General features: G+C 41.4%; 2 protein-coding genes across 3 annotated transcripts in view; one reads left to right on the top strand and one right to left on the bottom strand.

Annotated features, from left to right (window-relative positions):
- LOC134217619 (uncharacterized) overlaps positions 1 to 10174 on the bottom strand; it is a 394075-nt gene extending 383901 nt beyond the window's left edge. Inside the window, exon 1 of the mRNA XM_062696420.1 lies at positions 8931 to 10174. Within this exon, the coding sequence (XP_062552404.1) occupies positions 8931 to 8982 (52 nt within the window). The 5' untranslated portion in view covers positions 8983 to 10174. The remainder of the gene's footprint in view (positions 1 to 8930) is intronic.
- The window catches only part of LOC134217621 (protein henna), a 78536-nt gene that overhangs the window by 34655 nt on the left and 17987 nt on the right, over positions 1 to 25894 (top strand). Inside the window, exon 1 of one of the 2 annotated variants that reach the window (XM_062696423.1) lies at positions 25100 to 25298. The exons of the other annotated variant lie outside the window; for it this stretch is intronic. Coding sequence (XP_062552407.1) covers positions 25272 to 25298 — 27 coding nt within the window. The 5' untranslated portion in view covers positions 25100 to 25271. Of the gene's footprint in view, positions 1 to 25099; positions 25299 to 25894 lie in introns of those variants that run through there. 2 annotated transcript variants of the gene reach the window in all.

Here is a 25894-nt window from a genome sequence, read left to right as displayed (position 1 = left end):
TCAAACACGGAAACTAAGCATTTGTAAAGATTTTGTAAAAACATTTGACTAAAACTTGAATAACTTAATGCTTTGAGGAAATATTTATATATATTTTCATAATATATTTTCAAAAAATGTAGTTTAATAGTAGTTTTATTTGATTAAAAGCTATAATTGGGCAGGGTGGTTGGCTTACTTCTGCTTACCACTACTAAAATTACATAAGACAGACTATTTTATTTAAAAACAAAATCAATCGAATTATTATTTACACACCTACCCTACTACATTTTTTACTTCGAATAAATCATGCAAGTGGATCATAGAAGACGATGTTGTAGCTTTATGAAATTGAAATACGAAGACGGTTAGGAGGATTTCCCTTCAACAGTTGGTAGAGAAAAAGTTCACAAACAACTAAATTACTATCAACAATTACGGCAAACAAGAAAAAAAATAAGCGATTAAAGTCTGGAAACGTTATAAGAAAATGTGTGTAGAATAGTTTCTCTTGTAAACTGTTTTTTTCTGACGGTTAGCAACCTACAAGATATAAGATTTCATCTTGCATTTCAACAATTCTCGGTCTACGTTTAATTTTCACGACTACCATCTGATTTTTATTCGATTTTTAGCAAGTCTTTTGTGAACGATTCACCATTCCCATACAGATGGGTTAATCAAGCTCACTCTAGCAGATTTACAGCAAATTGTTATGAATGGGATAAGGGGTCGTACACTAATTACGTAAGCACTTATGGGGGGAGGGGGGGTCGGTCAATTTCTTATGTTCCATATAAATAAAAATTGATTTGTATGGGAGAAATCTTACATGGGGGGAGGGGGGGTTGAAAAACCCGGAAAAAATGCTTACGTAATTAGTGTACGGCCCCTAACAACGCGTCAACGTTTTCTTCAACCATCCAACCCATCCATTATTTTTGGACTATGACGTAGTGGTGGCGGCGAACTATATGCAAACGTTGATTAATTTTTGTAATCTCCCTCCTAGAATGATGAAGTTGAATATTGAGTAATACTTCCGTAGAGAAATTTATGGTGCAAGAGATCGACATAGGAATGCAGTTCATTTTCTCAAATCAGCTTAGCGATGCGTTCGAAATGGAACAGAAAACTGCTGTTTCCGGCGTACTGGCAAACATGAAGCAAAAAGGGGTAGTAAATCCACGGTCGTTTCGCAGATTGAATACCTGCACCAACGCAAACTATTGTAAAATTCTCCAGTAACAGCTACGAAGGGTGCAGGAATTTTCATATGAATATTTCTTCCACTTGCACAGGGACGGGTTGAAGGTGCGGCTCCCGTGCGTAGTTCATTTCCTGTCATCATTTTTCAATCTGTTCGTTTTATGCAATTACTTTTGCACTCTGGTTCAAGTCAATATATGAGCGAAGGAGCTCGCTTCAAAATGGGCATTGTTATTCGGGTTATGTGATATCACCGAATAGAGCTAGTTTCATAAATAATTCTCTTAGATTAAAGCTTAATTTTTATACCATGTACCCAAATCAATACCATTCGAAAACAAAGAATTGGTGCGCGAATTGTTTTATTTCTCATTAACAACAAAGCACGACACAAATTGAGCCTAAATTGCCTGTTTTGCGAATGTTATTGATATTGGAGCACGTTATTATTAATGGAACAGATATCCTACGACATATTTTAGATGAAGCAATTCTCTCTACTATTCCTTCTTCTTCTTCCTTTCTCTTCCCTATTTATTTGATTTTCTTCTTCTTTTATTTCTTTCCTTTTACTTCCCTCTTTCTCCCACAGCTTTCACTCTTCTCATTCTTTTTATCTTTCTGGCTTTCTATTTGTTTTTTCTTCTTCCTTCATCATTATTGCATGTTCCTTTTCCCTTCACCTTTTTTACCTCTACTTTCTTCCTTATCAGTGCATCCATGAATAGGGGAGATGCAGTCAATATGCGCCCCCTAAGCTAATCACTTAATTTAATGGTGATTTCCTCCGAAAACATGTATTTTCGAAGTGTTTATCAATAATCCAACATATCAGTCATTATATGGTCCAAAAATTTCCATGTAAAGCCAGCAATATTGCAACAAAACTATTTTATTCCAAAATTGAGAATTTCAATCCAAAATGAACGATGCTGGGCAATATGCGCCACCCAAAAATGATAATCAAAATATTCCAATATTTTTCACCAAAATTTTCAAACTTTTGCGCAAGAATTGTGTAGACTCTATCATTTAAGTTAGTGAATGTTTCAGACTGATGGAAATGATGAGAAAATATTTTTTTGTGTCTTAAGAAAAAGCATTGAGGACGTAAATGCCAAAATTACGTTGGAATGGGTCAAAATAATATTTCATTTTTTTAAATTTTTGACTGTGTTTTTTCGTTTGACGGCATACACACGTTGTTTAGCTTCAGCTGCCTTCGATTTTGAGACTAAATATGGGTTATAAACCAAGAAAAGGTGCTGGCGCATTTCATACATATCTCCCCTAATATCTTCATCTTTCTTTCTTTCCCTCTTCCTTCTACTTAGAGGAGTGCGCCGCCGCCAACATTGTTTGGCCGCCGCCGCCGACAAAATGTCACGCCGCTGATCTGTAGTTTTCCACCCCGATTGAAATTTAAAGAAGTCCGTAAATTTTTTAGTGGAAACTCCGAACTGATCATTTGACCGAATAATTTGTTTGCCCTAAAAGGGCAATTAACTGAAAATGCCATTCGGCCAGAAAAGTCGTTTGACCAAATAGATCATTTGAACAAAAATGTAATTTGTTAAGAATTGTCATTTGGAGAAAGAGCCATTTGGCCCAAAAATGTCCTTTTTACCATTTCGGCCAAATGGCATTTTCTGCGATAAAAAAGTCGATTATGTCATGTGGCAAAAAATGCCGTTTGGCCGAAATGGTTGTATTGCAGAAAGGACATTTTCGGGCCAAATGATTTTTTTCTGTCAAATGACCATTCCTTCCAAACGACATTTTCGGCCAAATGATCTATTCGGTCTAACGAATTTTAACTGCCAAATTACTCGTTCGGCCGAATGTCCCTTAGTTTTAGTCAAACTACAGTTTTGGACAAACCATTTTTGACCTGATAACAGTTTCGGATGTGCGATCAATTCGGCTTGATAGAATTTGGCTAGATGACTTTTGGCTTAAAGGCCAGTATCGACTTTAAAAGTAGAGAGATAACAACTAGAGATGGGCAAAACAGCTCATTGCAGCGGATCTGATCCGTTCAGCTCATTGAAAAGAGTCAGCTCCTTGGATCAGCTCTTCAGTTCTTTACGCTACATATATTAAAACATAATTGTTATTATTATTATTTTAATTATTGTTCAAAAATTTGAAAAATGTAAATCAATGCCTTGTTTGCGCGCGCTTCTAACCCTTCTAATTCTAACCATCCGTAGTTGACATTTTCATTCAAGCGAGTCCATTCATCTATATTCGCGAAGTCGAAGCAAAATTCTTCACACAAACAATGACAGTTCTTTATGGGTTTTTACAGTAGAGCAACAGAGAGGAGGAGATGGCGGCCATGTTTCACTCAAACTCTGACAGATAGCAATGGGATTTCCCATAGGAGGGAAGAGCAGAATTTGCTTCGACTTCGCGAATTGGTTCCCGAAATGCAAGAGAAATAAAATCAAGAGAGTAAAAAATAAAGAGCACGTTGCTACAAACAAACCGAGTGCACATGTAGCAGTATGCTGGCGGGAAAACCCGTCGCAAGTAAAAGATCCGCCCCGTGCAAGACACAGCTCCCAGTTCGATTCGTTTGAACCACATGGTTCGCTCGCTAGAATCGGTCGCGACTGATCCGGATCGAGATCCGTGTCGCACGGATCTGAGCTGGTGGCGCAACTCTCGCTTCCATGTCACAGCAATTTCGAGCTGGACGACGACATGAGCGGAACAGAGAGTTGTTCGGATCTTCGGATCTTTTGCTTAGTACGGTTCGTTCGCTACCGCACTACTAGGTATCTTTTGTGTGTCCGTTCGTAGCGCCGAGTATGTGGGTATGGGTTAAGAAATAGACGGCAAGCTAGATTATTTTTGCTTGTGTATTTCTTATTCCTCTCTGCAGCAGAAATGGTTTCTGTTGCTTGGCTAGATGGTGCTGTCGCTTGGCTTGATGGTGCTTGAGGTGCAAATAATAAACGATCAGCACGTGCGCGGTACTGGACTGGAATGCTCATACAAGCTCGCTTGTGTTGTGTACCGCGAGCGTGGTATTTTCGTTTGGGCTGTACAAAATACAACAGTGCGCGTACTCGAGTGCGTACGCTCGAGGGAGTTTCTCTAGGCGCGTGTTAGACAATGATTTCATCAATTTGAAGTGAGCTGTTGAGCTGGGCTTCTTTAAAAAAGATCCATGGCTCATCAGCTCAATGTAAGGAAGCGAATCTTTGGAACAGCTCCTGAGCGGAGCGCCCATCTCTAGTAACAACATTTCATTCAATGGTCTTTTGACAAAAAGGCTATTTCGCCGTAGATGTCATTTGGTCAAACGGGTGGACATTTTTGACCATGTTATCCGATCAATAATTGACATTTGGCAGAATGACCCATTGGGCCTGTCAAAAGACGATTTTAGCCAAACGGTGTGTTCGGCACAAGGACCTATTAAGCAAAACGACTTTTTCGGCCAAATTACAAGTTAAGCAGTATGTATAATACACTAATCGTCAGATAACTGCAACATGTTTACGTTTCAGTTATCGAATACCATTCGATAACTGCAACGCATTCTAGACGTCAAACAAATTGTCAGTTGACGTCAGATGCAATAGAAGTGTAATCGAATTACAGTTATCAAACGAAGAATTCCAAAGAGCTTTTGTTGGTAATTCCAAAGAATTCTCGAAACATCAAAGTATAGTTCTCGTAGAAAATCCAAAAATAATTTCCAAATGAATATTTTGGAAAACTTAAAGAATTTTTTAAAGAAGTTCATCAGATTTTCAGGCGAAATTCAAAAGATTCTTCCGATAATGTCTTGAAAATATCTCGAAAAAAAAATCAAAAGAAAATCTTAAAGAAACGTAATAAAAAATGGCCACGCGATTCACACCGCCGGCAGCTAAAATGGCTTTCGGCGTGACGCCACCGCCGAATTTCAGACCAGCCCTCACTTCTACTTCTACTTAATTTCTTCTTATTTTCCTGCTCCTTATTTCTTCTTCTCTGCACTTTTTCTTTTCGTTCCGCTCCTTCCTTTTCCTGCTTCATCTCCATTTTTCCTTCTTCCTTCTTTACAATTATTCTCTCTTCTTTCTTTCATTTTTTTTCTTTCTTCTATCTTCTTTAATTACTCCTCTCATGTTTTTTTTCTGCAAAAAGACAGATTCCTGTATTTTATCTTTTCTTTAATCTACTTTTATTTTTCTTCACTTCCTTTTTTCTCAGATTATTTCCTCATTTCTGGTGTTAAACTTCTCAATTTACACTTCTAACAACTTGAGTCTCATTTCTCATTTCATATATTTTATTTTTTAGTTTTCCCTTCCTACTGCTTATTCTTCAAGTTTCATCACGATGCGCAGTCTCATCTAATCGAAACGAGTGGCTGTTGAAAGGAAAACTGCGACAACTTTTACAAGTAAAATGGAGACATAAGACATACGAACAAATATTATTTTAGTATGAACCGATACTAATCATAAAGTTATAATTAAACAATACATAATACAAAAACCGTGATTAATCCACCTAGCGGTACTAGTGCCATAATTTTTAAGCTTATAGTTCGATCTATCCAATTTTGATGGGCATGTCCCTCTTACACTAGCAAAGTAATAAATTCACCCATAACTACAACACACCAGTAAAATATTTATAATTTTGCCGGGTGAACTTTAATCTTCACGCGGTTTTCAGCATAATATTCTATATTTAATTCTGCAAGACCTGAATGAGTATCAAAGTTCTTCATCGTATATGATGGATTCTATCTGTAAAATACGGGTTGAGATGTTTCTCCAAATATTTTTCCATATAAACTATACACAATATATAGCACTAAATTGATGAAAATGCCATTGTGAACAAGTTGCATTATCTTATGATTATTACTCCTAAGTTCAAAACACAGGATCAATATAGTTATCTTATCGACAAGTCATAGTAATTTACTCAAATCTATCAAAATTGTTTAGAAATTCAGATTTCAAAACAAAATATTCGCATCATTAGCACTTGTAATGTGGCAGGTAAAGGAGGTCCACTTCATTTTCATTTGGTCTCTTGAAAATGAACTTGCTTTCGCTTTCGCATGACGATCACAAAAACAGGATCCCAATTTAGTTTAAAACGGTCTTGAAGGTCATGATTTACTTTTCAAAACTGCTTTGTTACTGTTACAGGAGACGTTTTACAATGCTTGGTAGTATTTGATAAAAATTATATTGCATTGTAATATGTTATCGATCGGCGTAGCCCTTAACCCTTTCAGGACGGATCACAGTGGCGGGCCCTCATACAAATTCCGGACAAAACCTGAGATTGCGTTCAAAACTTCACCACAGAGTAATTTTGAAACGTTGAATTCGTGTTGAGGTTTAAATAGTTATTAAATGGCTATGTAAAATCACAGAAGAGAGATAGGTCCCCACTTTCTTCAGCAGAACCACTCAGCAGGATGTTGGCTTTGCAAGAAAAATATCGAGGGCCACGTTTGACTATACTCTGAAGACCTAGATATGCGTAACCTTCTCGCTTCTGAAAACATGCAAATGAATCTGACATGTTTGAATTCTACATCACATTGTTTGATAGTTCTGAACACTCAGACAAATTGAGCCTTCCTGAACGTTATGCTTGTTACTAATTTTAAGGAATACGAGATGGTCAAGGTACTCCGAAACGTTCTTGAATTCAGCCCACGGTACCTACCAGATCAATCCAGGCTTTGGCAATGTTCTCATCGTCGGTGTACACCCAATTAGGATCAATAGTCATATACGCGTCATGCAAACCCAAATTTTCTTGAATACGAGATGCTCTACGTACTTCAAAACGTTCTGGAGTAGTTCTGCCCATGGTATCTACCGAATCAATCAAGGATTTGCCAATGTCCTCATACACCCAATCTAGTTTAATAAGCATAGACGCCAGATGCAAACTCAATTTTCTTGAATACGAGATCCTCATGGTACTCACAAAAGGTTCTGGAGTTCAGCCCATGGTATCTATTAGATCAATCACGACTTTTGCAATATCCTCATCATCGTTATAATAGAGTAAATATTTTTAGTGTGGCATCATTTGCTTCCACTAGTCGATATCGAGTCGTAGAACATCGAATCATGGAGAGCCTATTGTAGCTTGTGAAAGAAGAGTTTTTCTTCTAAATAGTAAACAGGACAAATTTCTGAATACAGATTATAGGTCAATCGTCAACATCAAAACATAGGAAGAAAAATTAATCGTGTGCGCCACTTATACAAATGCATACAGATCGAACAATTTCTACCCATAATGCAGCGGTTCTTAACGTGGGGTACCTGTACCCCTGGGGGTACCTTCACTTCAACCATCAAACCATTTGAAAAATATATTTGTAAAGCTTTCTAGTCGATTCCAATGTTTTCATTATCTGAGTAGGGCAGGATTGACTGCATTCAGGGCCGGATTCAGGGACCACAGTGATATAGTATGGGCTACAAAATCAATTACAATGAAATATGCTTGCAGAAATGGCCATGTGGCTACTCAAACTTTACAAATCAGGAGTTTGAAAATTTTAATTTGCTCATCACCGTCTCAATTTTAACCATGGCCGGATTCAGGGGTCGGATTGGGGAGATCTAGGGCCATAACACCGATTACAATGAGACTGGGCATTCAACTAATCAAACTTTATGAAAGTACATCAGGAGCTCAAAGAATTTTGTTTGCATTTAAAATTGACCTTCTGAGATTTCGACAAGGGTCGCCACAAGGGGACAGCAGGGGCTATAACATCAATTATAATATAACTTGTTTGAAAGGTGTTGAAGTATGCGAGGTCCATTTGAGAATAGTTAAATTATCGAAGCATCCGTCTTTGCCGTATATCCTTTCTGGGGATGGCTCGGGCAGTGAATGAAAGTCACTGTTACCGAGACCGGCAAAAACGGAAGCAACGATACGCATATTTATTATTCGGCTAATACTTAATACTCCAGGATAGTTTGAGGCCGGAATGCAGATTATTACTTCAGTAAAATTTAATGGGTTTTTCTGGAGAAATTCGAAATATCCTTACGTTAAAGTCTTAAAATTTCAGAAAACCCTAAAAAAAAACTTCAAAGAAATTAACGCAATATATCGCGACGCCGATCCACGACACTGCCGCTGGCTGCAATGGCTTTCAATGTGTAGCCTAAAAGCAGCAGCTGATTTTTTTTCAATATTTTTTTTTATATTATGTTCATTTTGTTCTGAACGATTTTCCTACATTTCAATTGGTCAGCCTCTTAAGGTTTCAATAAGATTTTGTATATGTATATGTCAAGATACAATTAAGTGGTGGAATTCAATGGGATTGTATAAACTCGTCTTATGACAAGTAATTTCTCCTGTAATCCTGTACCTTCTAGTTCAGATGCTGTATTAATAGTTTTCCAAAAAACAGTCTGCGTAGACTCTTGGCATAACCATCATCATTCGTAGACAAACGTAGACTTTTTGAAACCCTCAATCGTTACTTACTATGACTTGTTATGTCTTTTAATAATATTTGATTTTTCATTCTTTTGAGTACTTTCTTCTGTCACACTTTTGTATTTAGTTGTTCATCATTGATCATACCACAATAAAAAAAATCAAGAAATTCGACGTTTTAACGATCAAAATTTCCCGATCTTTATAAGCATTGCGCATTTTTTTCATATATTTACAGATAAAATTAATTTCAGTAAGTCTAAAGGCAATTTGTAGCAACAATTACTTACCCAATTTCCAAACCAGCAGCGTCGTTAACAGTATTTTAATTATCCTCGACATTGTAGCTTGTTTAAATATGTTCCATCGAAGGGAAGCTGTTTGCTGTTCGTGCTCTGGTTGGTTACACAGTAAGTGCCCTCAAGGGACAATCCTACCACTGCTGTGTGGAACCGCGTGAGTGTTATTTTTTGTGCGCTTCCGCCACACGCTTACTCACTCTCCGTTAGCCAAGCTTTTCTCGGACGATATCACGACGAGGAATTCATGAAAACGATTTTGCACATTCCCAACTTTTCACGGTTGGCAAACCCTGGTTACAATGGATGGAAAATTTGAAACGCAAACATTCATATTTCCGAGCACAATCCCCCTTTTCTTTCCCAAATTAAACATTCTCGTCGTCAGTCGCACCACGCTTTCAAATGACTATCGTGAACTTTGCCATCCTCATATCCCTGCTCAGGGCTCACCCATTCACTAGAGTCGGGTCAGCCTGGCAGCTGGTAATTTATCTTCTGACCAAAATGCCAAAAATTACACGCTTCTACAGGCAGGCCACTCGCACTACACGTTCAGCACACGACACTCGGAGCTCACGCGAAAGAGTATAAATTTCCTGCCACTGTAGTGTGAAAGTGCACACAAATCGTAAAATTTGCTAATTTACAACACTTCGCAATCCGATTATCCCACTTGGGCTCACCCAATCACTCCTTTCTTCTTCCCTCAAGCATAGACACAATGCTATCAATAAATGGATTCCGCACGTTTTCCGGGTCCCATTTCAAGCTCACATATTATCGCCACAGACACTCGAAATCGTATGAATGTGTATTCAACAATTACCCTTCCAGGATAACGTCCCGCTCGAGACTGGCGAACGAGCATCACTTTCGCACTTTATTTATGTTTACGTTTTATTATTTATAACCCCACGCAGAGTATCCTTTCTAGCCAGGACGACGATCTTCTCTGCTCTCACTGCCTTCGGCTGCTCTCACAGAATAAACCGTTTCTTCGGGAAATCCTTTCACTTTAAACGAAAGCCATCGAACAGACACTTTCCCGTTCCATGTTCAAGCATTCGCAGAAACGAAATTCTACCTTCCATTCAGCACCGTTTCTAGGAATCACTGACCTTTCCGCTCTTCATTCAATATTGATAAAGAATAAGCCAAGGATCCACATGACCGCCAAACCAATCTGGAAGTACAACTGCCTCGAATCGCGCACGCGACATTTCCCGAACGGATTGCAGACGACGACTGAGTCCAATCTCGATGCTGCGTTCCGTTATAAGAATGCAATTTGTGGGGTCGGTTTTTCATTCATTTCCCGCGCCCACCCACATGATCGAAGCTTCCGCTCACTCAAGGATGCATCTGCGAAGCTCATCTTCTCGTACCGACAAAGAGAAACCCGGAGACAACAGAAACGAGAGAGAAATATTTTCCCACCCACCTGCTTGCTAGCCGGTTCCTCCGCATTGCAAAAAAATGAAAACACAGCTGGATGATCAAGAGAGTGGACCAGAGAGCGCAACGTTTGTTTTGATTCGGTTTGTATTCAAACCGCTCAGTCTGATTCGGTGTACCACCCACCACCCCCTTTGATTGAAATTGGAAACGGTGGGAAAGCACATGCTCAGTGCTCGAAAGTTCGCAGTTTGCCTACAAGTTAGTATAGGCAGGAACCCCTTGCTTGCGATGTTGCATGCCAGACCTTATGATTGGTTAAAACATTAAACTTGAAAGCAACATATCAAACGCATATTTTCGTTTTCTGTCTAGTTTTTGAGATTCTGTGCTGTGATTTTTGAATACTTCTTGTTTGAAGAAAGAAATAAAAATCTCGCTTAACTTTTCAAAAGCTCCTAAGTAACATTTTTTTCATGAATTAATTTGAATAGCGCAATCAACAGACCAATATGAAAGCTTTTGATTGCAGTACTCAAATTAATTCATGAAAAAAATGTTACTTAGGACCTTTTGTTTCATTGTTAATCTTGAGACTTTGAGCAAGTCAACTTGCCCTTGCTCGAGGCTAACATAAAAATAAATACCTAATTCGAATCCTAATCAACCGCATGACATAGTAACCTACATATGAAGAGCAACTATAGAAGTGAGCGAAAGCAAGTTTAAGTGTATAGAAAAAGACTGCTACACTTGGTTTGCCTCACACGGATTTTCTACGCCAAACGAAGCAAATAGAGGAAATCAGATAATCAATAGAAAAAATCTGGCAAACTTATATTTTTCTTCATCAATGTGAATTTTGGGGATGCTCATCTGTCAAGCCACCGCTCCTAGATCCAACGAAAGGACCAGATACGTTCCAATTTCATTAAATCTCATTAGACATAAAAGTAGACACGGAAAACTTGAAAAAATAGACAGAAAAGCTTCACAAATAAAATATATAATAAGGCCGATACAAATATTTAAAAAAGAATTATGTTTTTGGTGACAACTATGACGCTGTTCTGCGGAGAAAACAGTATAGGCTTAGTATAGCCCTAGAGGCGTTGCGGGGGCAGCAGGGACTATGTCCAAGGGCTTTACGACCCATCCACACTGCCTCTGCGAGTTAGGAGGCCTGCCTATGACGTGGTGGGGCTTGGCAGCGGGCTCTGATAAACCACAGATAACAGATATTTAGGCTAGCATCCGATACGTGTGGAAAATTCCGTAACCGTTAATTCAAATGTATTTAAAATTTAGGACCGCGTTTGGCAATCGATTGGAGATGGCGCAAGGATCATTGTTATTGAACACGCAGCTCGAATGCGGCTGTCAAATGCATTGGCTGCGTTCGATGGTTGTTTATCAGCTGTGTCCGTATGTACTGCCGCAATCAGTTGAGTAGATGGCAGTAGTGGGAAAACGTATATCAATTCAAAAGTTTACACAGGATTTTCAATAAAATTTGTTTTAGCCTAAATATCTGTTATCTGTGGTTAAACTCTACAAAAAGCTGCATGTGTCCGCAAGCAGGCCCTATTAAAGCGACCGTGTGCCGCTCAAAGCGCACAGGAGCCCAGGGAGTGCATCCGGCACATCCGGATCAATACTAGTGAGATCCTGATTATAGCATTCTGGCCTTGTCTTGGATATCGTAATATTGTGAAAGGGAGGGCTGGCAGTCTGATGTTCTACTTTCTTAATAGAAGCGGGTGACAGTGACTCGAAACGGCGAGTGGACTAATGACATGTTGCCCAGCATGCTGCCCCATCCTGCCACCAAGCTTTGCCTGCTGAGTGGGAGTAGATGCCCTTTCCTAACCTGCGCTGATCTGGCTCTGAACACGTATGTGTCAACTCTTGCATGGCCTTCCTGCATGCCGTAAACCATGCAAAGATAACCATGCAATCATTAAAGGCGACTACTAGGCCAATTACAATGAGTGAAGCAAAAAACAATTCTTTGGACGATGCGTTAGGCATAGAGGTGTTAAACCCCTTTGTCAAGGGGGGTTTAATGAGGTCTCCTTCCAGAGAGGCGGAGAGCGGAGTGACGGAAGCTGCAGCTGGCAGCACCAGAGTCTCCCCAGCAGTGATGGGGTATAGCCCTATCGGCACGCTCGGCGGGCCACTACCCGGAAGAATTCCAAGATTGATTTCCAAAGAAATCCGGTGGAAACTTCAAGATTTCCACTGGGAGATCCAACAGGGAATTTCTCCGAAAATTCCTCCGGGAGTTTCTCCGGGAATTCTGCCAGGATTTCCTCCAAGAATTATTCCGGTAGTTCTATCGGCAGTTCCTACGGTGGTTCCTTTGAAAATTCTTCCGGAAATTTCTCCAGAATTTCCTCCGGGAATTTATTCAGGCTTTCTTTCTGGAATTTGTTACCGAAAATGGTACCAACAAGCAAACATCGGCACAGTTGCATACCGTTAAAATTTTAGGGAATGATTTCAAGGCATTTGGCCTACTTTGATATTTAAAGTGCAAATCTGTCCTATCCCCCTTCCCACTTTTCGCCCGATTCAAAAAGAAAAAAGGCAACACCATATCCGCTGCCGAAGCCGACAACGAAGGAGATAATCGAAAAAATTGGGGATCCGAAGAGGTAGCGATGAACTGAGCGGGGAGTCGTGATCAGATAGCCGTCGAGTAAAGACCTACAAATTGTTAAGATTCCCGTTGAAGGCATTGATCCATATTCACGTGGTACGGAGATCGTGTGATTTGGCCAAGTAGTGCAGACAGTAATCGTGAGTGGCTTGCAATCTTCGAAGGGTTAAAATCCCGGAAAAGGTGCGGGACCGACAAAGAAAACCTTGCGCGTCGTTAAGTGGTACCGAGTTTGCCGAGAAGAAGCCTCGACAAGTAGCTAAGCCCTCGCCCTCGTGTTTTACCACTACGGCCACGCCGGCTGTTCCCTCTACAAGCCACGATCCAGTCCCGTCTACAAAATTGCAAAGCCCTCGTCCTCGTGCTTGTCCATTGCGACCATGCCGGCTGTTTCCTCCACAAATCTACGATCCGGGCCCGCCGAGATGAAGCCTTGGCGAGTAGAAAGCCCTCGTTCTCGAGTTTTATAACTACGGCTACGATGGCCGTTTTCCCCACGAAGCCACGATCCGGTCCCGTCGACAGCAAACCCGTCGATAAGAAGAAGCCTCGGTACCGCCGAAAGCCAACCCGAGAAGCAGAATCGTTGGCAAATTGCAGAACCCTCGTCCTCGTGCTTGTCCGACTGCGGCCCCGCCGGCTGTTCTCGCCACAAATCCACGATCGTGTACCGCCGAGAAGAAGCCTCGACAAGTAGCAAAGCCCTCGTCATCGTGTTCAACCTTTCGGCCACGCCGGCTGTTCACTTCGTGAAGCCAGAATCCGGCCTCGCCGGTAGCCAAACTAGGGACGTTCCGATACTTCCGATATATCGGAATATCGATATTTTTGTTTCGATATCCGATATTTTTGTATCGATATTTTGCTTTCAATATATCGGTCATATCGATATTTTTGCTTTCGATATCGATATATTGAATCAGAACAAAGTAACACAAACGAAAATCAATTGCAATGTATTTCGTGAAAGAAAATACTCAACAAACATACCAAATGAATCTGGAATGCCGTATTTTTAATTGATTAAGACAATTTTTCTCGGTAGCGCGGATAGTGTGATGTGTGCGCTGCCATCACAAATAGTTTTAACAACTCAACACTTTACATTAACGCGCCGTTGTGCAACAATTGTGATACCGCTGGTACTTGAATCCTTATGCGAATTCAATTACAGTCGCCTCTCCACATCTCGATATTGAAGGGACCATCGAGATAGGTAGAGATCAAGGAATGGAAGGAAAATCGAAATGGGTACTAGATTCAAAAAAGCTCGTTGCTATGAAAAACGACAACAACACAAATGTCGTTTCCAGTTGTTGATGTGATTGTTATTGTCCAAAGATGTTCTAGTAGCCCAAAAATTTTACCATATCGACATAAGGAGATAAAATCCTGAACAAAATATGATCAGAACCCATCGACATAGAGAGAGATAGGGAGATTATCGAGATGTAGAAAGCCCAAATGTATGTAGATTGAAGGGACTGAGGAAATCATCGACATAGGGAGAGATATCGAGATACAGAATATCGAGATACAGAATATCGAGATGTGGAGAGTCGACTGTATATATTAGACGTGTTCCTATGGTAGATTAGATAAATTAACTTTGTTTAGTTATTAGAAAAAGTTTGGGGAAATGGGAATTTCAAAGAATTGGAAAACGTATGAAAATTTCCTTCCAAAACTCAAAAGAATTTAAGAGAATTTCCATAAGAATTTCCAAATATTTTTACGGGTTTTCTGAAGAAGGAATTCGATGTGAAAGGAATTTGATGTGAAACAAAACGATAATTTCTCATGAAAGCTTATGCTTATTATTTCCATTTCAATGTCAATGGATTTTCTCGTGATAATTCTGAATTTTCTTTGAAAATTAAATTAGAAAAAAACTTTAGTGAAAATTCTGAAGATAGAAAATTTCTCAAAACTTCAGTTGATTGTTTCGACCGAACGGGGGATAGTGAGGCAGTATCATTCCAAAAACGCCTACGCTACCGGTTAAAACTACGACGAACGCCGCCGCCGATGATTGTTGGACTGGTACACTCTAGATTGGATTAAGTAATAGAAAAAAAAGTTTCCAATAATTATTGTAAAGGGGTAATATGGTAATACTATAGTAATTAAATAACTAAAACAAATATATTCTAAATATTCTCATTTCTGAAATATCATATGATTTTCCGATATATCGATATTTTCATTCCAATATATCGGTGATATCGATACTTTGATTTGATTATCGTATCGAATCAATTATCGATATTTTGAAGTATCGGAACGTCCCTAAGCCAAACCAACGAGAAGAAGCCGCCGCCTCGAATACCCGCCGAGAAGAAGCCTCGAGAAACAGCAAAGCCCTCGTCATCGTGCTCAACCTTTCGACCACGCCGGCTGTTCACTTCGCGAAACCGGAATCCGGTCCCGCCTACAGGCCAACCCGCTCGTCGAACCCCACCACCCTTGCCGTCGTGCCCAAATAGCAGCCCAGCCGGCTATCGGTGGTAATGAATAGTTGTCCAAGGTACGTCACCCGCGCGCATTTCGCCAATGGGCCCCCAGTCGGCCGCATCCATTCCTTATCCCTGTTTACTAACCCACTCCTGGCACTATGAATTGGAAAAAATAAATTAGGGGAAAAGACGGCTTTGGCAGGTTTTGTTCTGTTATTGGTAGGGGGGTTTTTGTCGACCAAATTTTATGATATTTGGCCACAATATTCTTTGATATGCAAAGAATATTTAGTCCAAATTTGAGCATAATCAGTCATAAAAAAGCCCCCTGACAATAATAGAACAAAACCTGCCAAAGCCGTCATTCCCCCTATATAAAAATGTATTTGAACAGTAAATTTCTTTCATACACTATCTCTATGCATGTAAGTGCGTTATTCCCTCGTGAATCCCTTGAGCGGGTAAGGCAACCCTGAGAACCCCAACGGTGAGCTAGTTTGGGACGTGTGGACGTCCACAGCATAGACGGCGGACGTCACTAGCAGTTACAAATTTATTTAGGCTTCTTTAAGGAATTTATATAGAAATTCCTCCAGAAGCTCCTCCGAGAATTTCTCTGGGAGCTCCTCAGAGAATTCTCCGGGAGGTCCTCCGATGATGATGATGATGATGCTACACACCCCTACAAAGGTTTCAGCTAGATGAGATTTGTCTATAAGATGAATTCTCCATGATTTTTTTCGAGAATTCTTCTGGTAGCTTTACTAGCAATTCCTTGAGAAGTTCCTTCGAGAATTCATCCGAGAGTTCCTCCGGGAATTCCACCATCAATTCATCCGGGAGTTTCTCCGGGAATTCCTCCGGGAGTTCTAACGGGAGCTCCTCCGACAGTTCATTCGGGAATTCCTCCGGGAGATCCACCAGCAGTTTCTACGAGAATTCCTCCGGGAGTTTCACCGGCAGTTCCTCCGGGTGTTCCTCTGAGGAGGAACTCCCAGAGTAATTTCCGGAGGAACTCCCGGAGGAATTTCTGGAGGAATTCCCGGAGAAATTATCAGAGGAATTCTCGGAGGAACTGCCGGTGGAATTTCTGAAGGAATTTCTTGAAGAACTACAGGAATAATTTTTGGAGGAAATCCTGGAAGAACTCTCGTAAGAACTCCTGGATGAGCTACAAAATGAACTTCCGTAAGAATTTCAGGAACTCCTGGAAGAATTCTTAAAGGACCTCTCGAAGGAATTCCTGGAGGAACTCCCAGAGAAATTCTCCTAGGAACTTCTGGAAGAATTTGTAGATAAATGAAATGAACCGGCAGATGAACGGTGGAATACCCGGAGTTGAATTTCTAGAGAAACTTCCGAAATCCCATTTCCTGTGAAATTCCTGCCAAATATCCTCCAGGATTTCCCTGTGAAGTTCCTGGAAAGATTCCCGGAGGAGCTCTTGAAAAACCCCCTGGAGGAGCTTACCAGAGGAACTCCTACAAGTACATCCAGAGGAATTCCCACAAGGAAGTCCTGAAATAATTCTTGGAGAAGTTCCTGAAGGAATTTCCGGAGCAATATCTGAAGGAATTCCCGGAAAAATATCAGGAGGAATTAATGCAGAAATTCCCAGATGAAAAACTGAAAGTATTCCCAGATGAATTGCTGAAGAAATTACTGGATGAACTCCCGGGGGGTTTGTTCTGAATAAATTACTGGAAGAACTCTTGGAAGATATCCTGGAGGAACTCTCAAATTAATTTCTTAATGAAATTCTGTAGTAAATTCCGAGTGAAGTCCGGAAAGAATTCTAGCACAATTCCGCTGGAAAATTCCCGGAGAATTGGAAGGAATTCTTGAAGAAATACCTGAAGGAATTCTTGGAAAATACCTGGAAGAATTTCCGGGGAATTACTTGGACGATTTCCTGGAGAAATGTTTAAAGAAATTTCTAGAGGAATTCTCACAGGTTATTCTGAAGTAATTGCGGAAAGAATTCCAGTATGAAATCGCTGTTGAATTTACGGAGGTATTCCCGGAAAATTTCCTGAAAGTTATCCCAGAGGAATTAAAGGATGAGTTCCTGGTGGAATACCCGGAGAAATTTCTAGAAGAATTTCCGAAGAAATTTCTTATATATTTACAAGTAAAATTATGGAGCGAAATCGGAGGATTGCTGTCATAAATATCTGAAGAAACTTTTGGTGTAATTTTGTAAGGAAATTCCGTACGTATTCTTGAAGGAATTCTCGAATGCATTCCTGAAATAAATGCCGGAGATTTTTCTATAAGAATAGCCGAAGAAATTTCTAGAAGTAAAACTTGAAGAGAAGAAAAGAAATCTTCAAGAATATTCCTCATGAATCCAAAAAAATAAAAAAAATATTTTGGGGTTTCTAGATAAGGAGGAATTACAATTACATGAGAAGGATTTTCGAACGATTTACAGAGGAATTTGTGGATAGCTTTCTGGAGGAATTTAGAAGTTCCCAGGGGAACTTCTAGAAAGATTTCCAGGAGAATTCTTGAGCCGGAAATGTTTCGAGTTGTTTTGAACTTTGAAATATTATGAATCCTGGATACCCTAAAAAGATTTTGGGAATCTTTTGAATTTCAAAGACATATTTCTGAATATGATTGGATCGTAAAGTGCACATGTTCAAGGGAATTCATTTCAGTACCCGTTCAAACTTTCCACCATTTAGGGGGGGGGCGAAGATCCCCCCTGCCCCCTTTTGGCTACGCCCTTGATACCTTCTCCTTCCTCCTCCTACGCTAAAGTCATTAAATCGATTAAGCGTCAGACGCACCAAGACCGGTGAAATGATCTTGGCTAGTGGAACTGGCTACAGGAAGCTGGCCCAAGAGATCTTGGGTGACGGCACCGAGAGTAGGTCGTTGGGGCGGAAGTGACCCTCCAGTGCAAGCAACTAGACGAGGTCACGAGCGCGAACGACGTCGTCTCTTCCATCATAGACCAGTGCGGTACAGTGGTCGAGAAGACCACGGTCGGTCCACGGGGCGGTCCCTTTAGCACACAGGTAGCCTACCTTAGGTTACCGGTTGCGGAAGCCAAAAATTGTTGGAACAGAAGCCCTACAACTGTAAAAGCCCAGACACTAGCAACCTGTGCCGTCGTTATGGTGAGGAAGGCACAAGGCGCCGGAATGCATTAAGGCACCAAAGTGCCTCATCTGCGCCAACAAAAAGCAAGCCTGTAACCACGTTATGAGTGAATCTTCGGGTCCCATCGAAGAGACAAGCAAGAAGGTACACTCCTCTGCGCAGGGTGTCGCGATAGCCAAGATCAATGGTGTGTTCTATTGTTGCTGCTATGCCCCACCAAGGTGGCCATTAGAACAGTTCAACCAAATGATCGATAGGCTATCGTCCGACCTAGTGGGTCATAAGCCGGTCGTCATAGCATGAGATTTAAGCACTTGGGTAGTGGAGTGGGATAACTGCTGCACCAATCGATAGGGTCAAGCTACATTAGAGGCGCTAGCGAAGCTCGACGCAGTGCTAGGCAATGATAGTTCCACTAGCAGGTTAAGAAGGAACGGGTTCGAGTCATGGATTGACGTAACGTTTGTCAGTCCTGATCAGGCACCAGACTTGGACTGTTGGGTGGACGAGGGTGGACCCATAGGGATCATCTAGCAATTCGCTTTAAGATCAACTATGGCGTGTAACATCCGAGGTCCAGAGATCCCTGTCTGGTCCGTGGGTGGAGGACCAATCACTTCGACAGCGAAGCTTACACCGCGGCCCTGGAACTGAAAGTCAACAATGTTGGTAGGGATACGTTCGTAGCTGTCCTATCACGCGCGTGCAACGCCACCATGACGAGGAAAGGCCTGCCGAGAAACTGCATACACCCGGTATGCTGATGGAGTGCCGAGATTGCAGCCCTTCGATCAACTTGCCTCAAGGCTAGACAAAGGATGCAACATGCCCGCACCGAGGTTGAAAGAACGGACCGCCGTGAAGTGTTTCGAGCTGAGAAACTGACCTTTAACAAGGCTATCAAGAGCAATAAGAGAGCGTGTTTCGACAACCTATGCGAAGAAGCCAACGCGATATCATGGGGTGACATCTACAGAATAGTGATGGCCAAGATCACCCCCGAAAGGTCCCCGGATAGGTTGGCAAAGATTATCGAGGTACTTTTCTCGTCCCGAGTCACAAGTCCATGGCCTCCTGTACCGCAAGGCAATATGGGTGCGGCCGAAATGGTGGCTCCGGTGACGAACGAAGAGTTACTCGCGGTGGCCAAATCCCTAGTAACGAACAAAGCTCTAGGGCCTGATGGAGCTCAGAACAGCGCTCTCAAGGCAGTAATCATAGCAAACCCGAACATGTTCAGGCTAGCTATGCAGAGATGCCTTGATGAATGTAGAAAGATGGAAAATTGACAGAAATTGATGTTGCTGCCGAAGGCCGGGAAGCCGCCGGGCGACCCATTGACGTATACACCAATCTATCTTATAGACACGACGGGCAAGTTGCTTGAGAGGATCATCCTCAGCAGGCTGACCCCGTACTCAGAGGGTACGAACGGCCTGTCAAGCAATCAGTTCGGGTTTCGCAAGGGTAAATCCACGTTGGACGCTATTAGCTTGGTGGTAAAAACCGCCGAGATAGCGATCCAACAGAAAAGGCAAGGTATTCGATCCTGTGCGTTAATGACAGATGAGCAGAACGTAGCCAGAAGCCGGATGTTGGTGTCGGGTACTCGATCGAATAGAGATCAGTACAAGGAAGCAAGAGCAGCCGAAAAACGAACAACCCACCGAAGGAAGAAAAACCCAAATTAATCCACCTAGCGTTGGTGGTGCCTTTCTCGCATTTAGTTAAGACACCAACCTTATATGGGGTTTATATGGTCCGATGTACCATTTTCTTCATAACTTTTAAACGCAATGACCGATCGTTATAAAATTCAATAGTGATCAACAAGGCTTTGCGAGAAAATCGGTTAAAGATTACTGTACGAAAAGTTGTCTAATGTTTTTTAATGCTTTTGTGCACACACATACACACACATACATACACACGGACAGACAGACATGTGCTCAGCTCGTCGAGCTGAGTTGATTGGTATATAATACTATGGGTCGCAGAGGCTTCTATAAAAAGTTCGTTTTCGGAGTAAAATGATAGCCTTGCGGTACAACTTAGTTGTACGAGAAAGGCAAAAAGAGTACGAAGAACAAGTTATTAGTGAGGCGCAGGAAGAAATGGAGCAGAACGATATGCGGAGGTTTTATGGGTATGTCAATGGCGTGCGGAGAAAGACAGCGCCATCTCCCGTCATGTGCAACGACCAACAAGGGAATTTGCTGACAGATAAAACTGAAGTGGCTGCCAGGTGGAAGGAACACTTCGAGACTTTGTTGAATGGAGGAAATGACGGTGCATCGGTGAACAGAATAAATATTAGCGACGATGGACAAGCTGTGGAGTCACCTACACTAGATGAGGTTAAAAAAGCTGTCAAATAGCTGAAAAACAATAAGGCTGCGGGGAAGGACCAGCTCCCGCCTGAACTTCTCAAACATGGCAGTGAGCAGCTTTATGAAGTTCTGCACCATATTATGTCGAAAATATGGGAAGACGAGGAAATGCCTGCTAGCTGGTTGGACGGCCTCATTTGCCCTCTCTTTAAGAAAGGGCACATACTGGAGTGCGCCAATTACCGAGGGATAACCCTCCTTAATTCGGCGTACAACATTATGTCACACATCACATCATCTGTTTATTGATTTCAAGGCGGCGTACGATTCAGTGAAACGGAATGAATTATGGCAAATTATGCTTGAACATGGTTTTCCGGCGAAACTGATACGTATAACGTTGGACGGATCGAAATCAAGTGTAAGGGTTGCGGATGAAATATCGACGTCATTTGTTACCTTAGATGGATTAAAGCAGGGTGATGCACTCTCGAACCTACTGTTCAATATAGCGCTCGAGGGAGCGATTAGGAGGGCTGGCGTGCAAAGAAGCGGTACCATTATCACAAGATCGCATATGCTCCTGGGATCTGCGGACGATATCGATATTATCGGAATTGATCGCCGTGCCGTGGAAGAGGCTTTTGCGCCTTTTGAGGGGGAGACAGCGAGGATTGGACTCACGATCAATACCAGCAAAACGAAGTACATGGTCACTGGCTATCAACGTGGGTTCATTAGTGGTGGTGGTAGCGAAATAGTGCTGGCTGGTGAAAAATTTGAAGTGGTTGAAGAATTTGTGTATCTTGGAACATTAGTGACGTGCGATAATGATGTTACCCGCGAGGTGAAAAGGCGTATTGCAGCTGCAAATAGGGCTTATTACGGACTTCGTAACCAGCTTAAGTCCCGTAGCCTGCAAACGAAAACAAAACTCGCGTTGTATACTACTCTGATTCTTCCGGTGGCTTTATACGGCCATGAGACACGGACGTTAAAGGAGGCTGATCGGAGAGCTCTCGGAGTGTTTGAGCGTAAGGTGCTGCGGACAATACTCGGCGGTAAACAGGAGAACGGTATCTGGCAGCGTCGCATGAATCACGAATTGTACCAGGTGTATAAAGGGCTGGATATTATTAAGCTTATACAACACGGCAGACTACAGTGGGCTGGTCACGTTGTTCGTATGCCGGAAGAACGTCAAGCAAAGATAATATTTAGTAGAGAACCCGGAAGAGGCCGCAGGCTTCGTGGAAGGCCGCGTACACGATGGCTTTTTGCAGTTGAAGAGGACCTGAGGGCGCTCAATGTTCAGGGCGACTGGAAGCGATTGGCCCAGGATCGAGTCCAGTGGAGTAGGATACTCCATTAGGCGTAGGTTCACCGAAGAGCTGTAGCCCATCAAGTATCAAGTTAGTAAGCGGTAGTGACACTTGATGTGAAGAGCCTGCTGATGGGCCTGCACCGGATTTTGGAAAGCTATTTCCAGAACCATGTACTATTATACGAGACTGATGCCGGTCAGAGAAGCGTTACTATTACCGCAGGAGTTCCGGAAGGTTCAATACTGGGCCCGGTATAATGGAACCTTATGTATTGAGGGGGTTCTGAAGCTAAAGTTCCCTCCTGGTGTTAAGATCGTCGGCTTCGCAGATGACGTAACCTTGGTGCTCTATGATGAGTCAATTCCCGAGGTAGAACTGATCGCTAGCACACGCGATCAGCACGGTGGAGGATTGTATGAGCGCTAGAGGCTTGAAGCTCACCCAACATAAGACGGAGGTGGTTATCGTCAACAACACCAAGTCGGTTCACGTAGGTGAAGTCGCGATCGCATCAAAGCGGAGTTTGAAGCTCCTTGGGGTCGTAATAGATGACAAGCTAAGCTTCGCCAGCCATGTCGACTATGCGTGCAAGAGGGCTTCTACTGCTGTTGCGGCATTATCGAGGATGATGTCCAACAGTTCCAAGGTGTGTGTCAGTCAGAGCGTTAATGAATAATGCTTCCAATGAATGATAAAATTTGTTATGAATAAAACATCCAACTCTATGATTAATGATTATTATTAATGATTTTATTTTTCATTTTTGTCAATGTTTAATGATTATGATTAACGATTAAATTAATTATTGACAATGATTAACGATTATGATTAACGAAAGAAACGTTTGGAGTATGATGAACGATTACCAATCGTGAATCAAATGTTGACGCAATATTTATGTGTATGATTAATAATTAACGATCGATGTGATTAATGATTAAGGATTGTGAATAATCAAATTGAATAATTTCCATAGTGATGAATTATCAAGTAATCTTTCTCTAAAGCTACCAAATTAGTTTATTAAATGGTATAAGGCCGTTACAAATATTAAATTTACATTTTGTCCTACTGGTCTCCGAAAGGTCAATGAGGTATAATAAAAAATAAACATTAAAATGAAAAAATTTAAAAAACTCCCCGGATTTGTTAAAAAATGTTTTGAAAATCCTCAAAATTATCCGAATTTTATTTTGTTGCCCCCTCAAAACATTATTTTTTGGAAAAAAAATCCGAGTGAGGGGGAGACAAAATAGATTTTACATATTTGTATGGGCCTAAGATAAATGAATAAAAGCGTTGTATGCAATGATTAAAATGGATGATGCCTCGCATGGCATGTCAGAAGTGAGAACCTGAGTAAGTCCCACATGGTATGTCAGAGCGTGTGTCAGGAGGAGTGGCAGGGTGTGCTAGAGTGAGCACCCAAATAAGTCTCAAATTGGTGTGCTGGAGCTCAGGTGGCAGGGTGAGCATTCAAGCTAGTCTCACATGGTATGTTAGTGGTGAACATCCAAGTAAGACTCATAAGGTGCGTCAGAGAGAGTGTCAAGGTATGTCAGAGGGTGTGTTAAAGAGAGCACCCAAGTAAGCCTTATACGGGATCAGTGCCTGTGTGAGCGTGAATGAGCGAGTACATTAAGTACTGCCTATCCCCCAGAAGTAATGCTGGGAGGCAGTTCCGGAGGGGATCAGGGTATTAGCAGAAAGAGTAACACAAGTAACCTTCCGCAACGTGAGTGGGCTTAGTGGGTCGGCCTTCTGATAACCCACTCCCTGAGTTTTAATTTCAAGTGTCTGTTTGCAAATTTGCCTTCATCGAGACGTAAATCGGTTAGTTGGGTTTTAGCTTGAAACCTTCATTTGATTCTGATCGCTTTTTAAGCCACAGATATCCTGTTAAGCGTCCAAGGACCGTTTTTTAACATGATATTCTTTTATGTACATATTTGCTCACGATTCAGGTCACGTATCACGGCATCTCAATGATTGGAATTTGAGTATGGTTTTACCAACGCTTTTAGAAGGCATACAAAAATGTTGATATTGAGGGACATGTATTTTTATTATAAAATGCAAATTCAATGAGCAGCAACTAAGAAAGCAGGAGTCTTGTTATTGCTTCAAAGTCGGGGTGCAGCAATGTATAATAAATCATTATTATTATTGCACCTGTTACGGGATTTGCATACTCAACTTCTTACCATATTATAATCGAATAAACACGTTGTTGATGTAAATGCAAAAGCAAGGAACAATCAGTCGGTCTATTCAATGCAGATACCCCCATGCGAACCCGTAATCGAATATTTTGACAGGTAATTTGTACATCAAGGAGATAATTCTCCCAATTATGTTACCCCCTAGTACGTTTGACTATGTTCTTGATAAGCCAAAAATAATTAAAAACGTGCGAAACATGCAGATAAGTATGTTTCAGAAGCATTCACTTATTTGAAAACAAATTGACACAAATAGAGGAAAAACTATACTGATTAAAACATGTTTGTTCACAACGAGGATCACCTTTTTCCTCTAAAACGAACAACCTGTATTGAAGACCACCCAAATACAATCCCATCCGTTCGATCGAGTCCAACAGTAACCAAACCGCGCAAACGAAAGTGAAGTGTGTTGCTGTTATCAATCTGCCGACGCGCCGCTTGATGACCGAGTGACCAATAGGAAATCAACAACAGAACGTCATCATCGCCAGCCCTGCTCCACAATGTGTTCAATTTTTTGCCTCTGCATATTCCGAACAGCCAATTGATCTGAGTAAAGGTATTCGTATTGGTGGTAGGCGATAAGAGCAATTTATTATTATACATTTATAATCTTCAATCGACTGGCTTACTTAAACGATTACTCCGTGCCGGTCCCGATCAGTTCCCGTTTGGAGTCGATCGCGATTGTTTCAGTTCTGTGCCAGTCCTGTGGAAGGATCACCAGTGGATTTTTAGTTGCTAAGGAGGTGTTTATTACAGAAACTCTTATAAGAAAAGGTTGTTGTTTGAAAGCGTGAAAAAAAATAGTTGTGCATTATCAAGATGTACGGAAGAAGAGATTCTTTAGGGGTAGGTACATTGACATTTTCATTTGTTTTCATTGTAAGAGTAATAAGTTATATAATATAGGCGGTATATAAAAGTGAATAGTTGCTAGATGGGGTTGATAACAAGTGCTACTGTTTCCAAAACATCAGGTAGATTAAAGCGGCAACTACAAAAATTCTTAAATGCCCCTTATGAATAACTGCATTTACTGCACCAACGTGTTTACAATTAGCCACAGTGTAAATGTTTACGCAATAATCCAAGTGCAAATTTGCAAACTCACCCTGGCCATAAACCGGTCAATATTGATCCGGGTGGAGTTGTGGTCCACGCTGTCTAGTTTGTAGCGCCACATCCCTATAGGATGACTCGTTCCACCTTTGCACCCGTTCTTCGAACACAATTCGCCAGACTAACGGTGGACAACGTTATCTTTCGAAGACTCATCAACTACTATAGGGGAAGGGGGGGCAATATGCCCTAGCTAAGCAAACACTGCTCTATTGTCTTATTTGTAACGCTATTCATGGGTATTTTTACATTATGCATCAGTTGAACAAGATAGCTAGTTGATGCCATTCAAAAATTGTCAAAAATCTCAATCATATTGATAATAT

The sequence above is a fragment of the Armigeres subalbatus genome, chromosome 2 (genome assembly GCF_024139115.2).
Source record: "Armigeres subalbatus isolate Guangzhou_Male chromosome 2, GZ_Asu_2, whole genome shotgun sequence".
Taxonomy (NCBI): Eukaryota; Metazoa; Arthropoda; class Insecta; order Diptera; family Culicidae; genus Armigeres; species Armigeres subalbatus.
The sequence above is the reverse complement of the archived record's forward strand: the minus strand, read 5'-3'. Positions and strand labels throughout refer to the sequence as shown.